This window comes from Penaeus monodon, chromosome 22, assembly GCF_015228065.2.
Source record: "Penaeus monodon isolate SGIC_2016 chromosome 22, NSTDA_Pmon_1, whole genome shotgun sequence".
Lineage (NCBI taxonomy): Eukaryota > Metazoa > Arthropoda > Malacostraca > Decapoda > Penaeidae > Penaeus > Penaeus monodon.
In genome coordinates, this window is record NC_051407.1 from 1,060,955 (window position 1) to 1,061,226 (window position 272).

Genomic DNA, 272 nt, shown 5'->3' on the forward strand with positions numbered 1-272 from the left:
CGAAGAACGTTCTTTACTCCCAAGGCACATCAAAACCACATCAAAACCACATCTTTTCACCTGCATAACGCACTGGTCTTCATTGTACTTGACGTCGTGAAAATAATCAGTCGACCAACAACGCTTGTTCTCGTCCCACAACACCATCTGAGGAGGTTCGAACCAAAAGGCAGAGTCTGGCAACCTGTGAATAAGGAGGATCAGCGATTGTCGGCCTTTTTTATTGCAATTTTTATGCTTTCAGTATCATGTGCTTTCAGTACTTCGATACT

The 272-nt window shown here is 43.4% G+C and overlaps 1 protein-coding gene across 1 annotated transcript in view; it reads right to left on the reverse strand.

The window, feature by feature from the left end:
• Positions 1-272, reverse strand: part of LOC119587629 (axonemal 84 kDa protein-like) — a gene marked incomplete in the record, with an annotated part of 24,003 nt that overhangs the window by 10,515 nt on the left and 13,216 nt on the right. Inside the window, 1 exon segment of the mRNA XM_037936333.1 lies at positions 61-215. Coding sequence (XP_037792261.1) covers positions 61-215 — 155 coding nt within the window.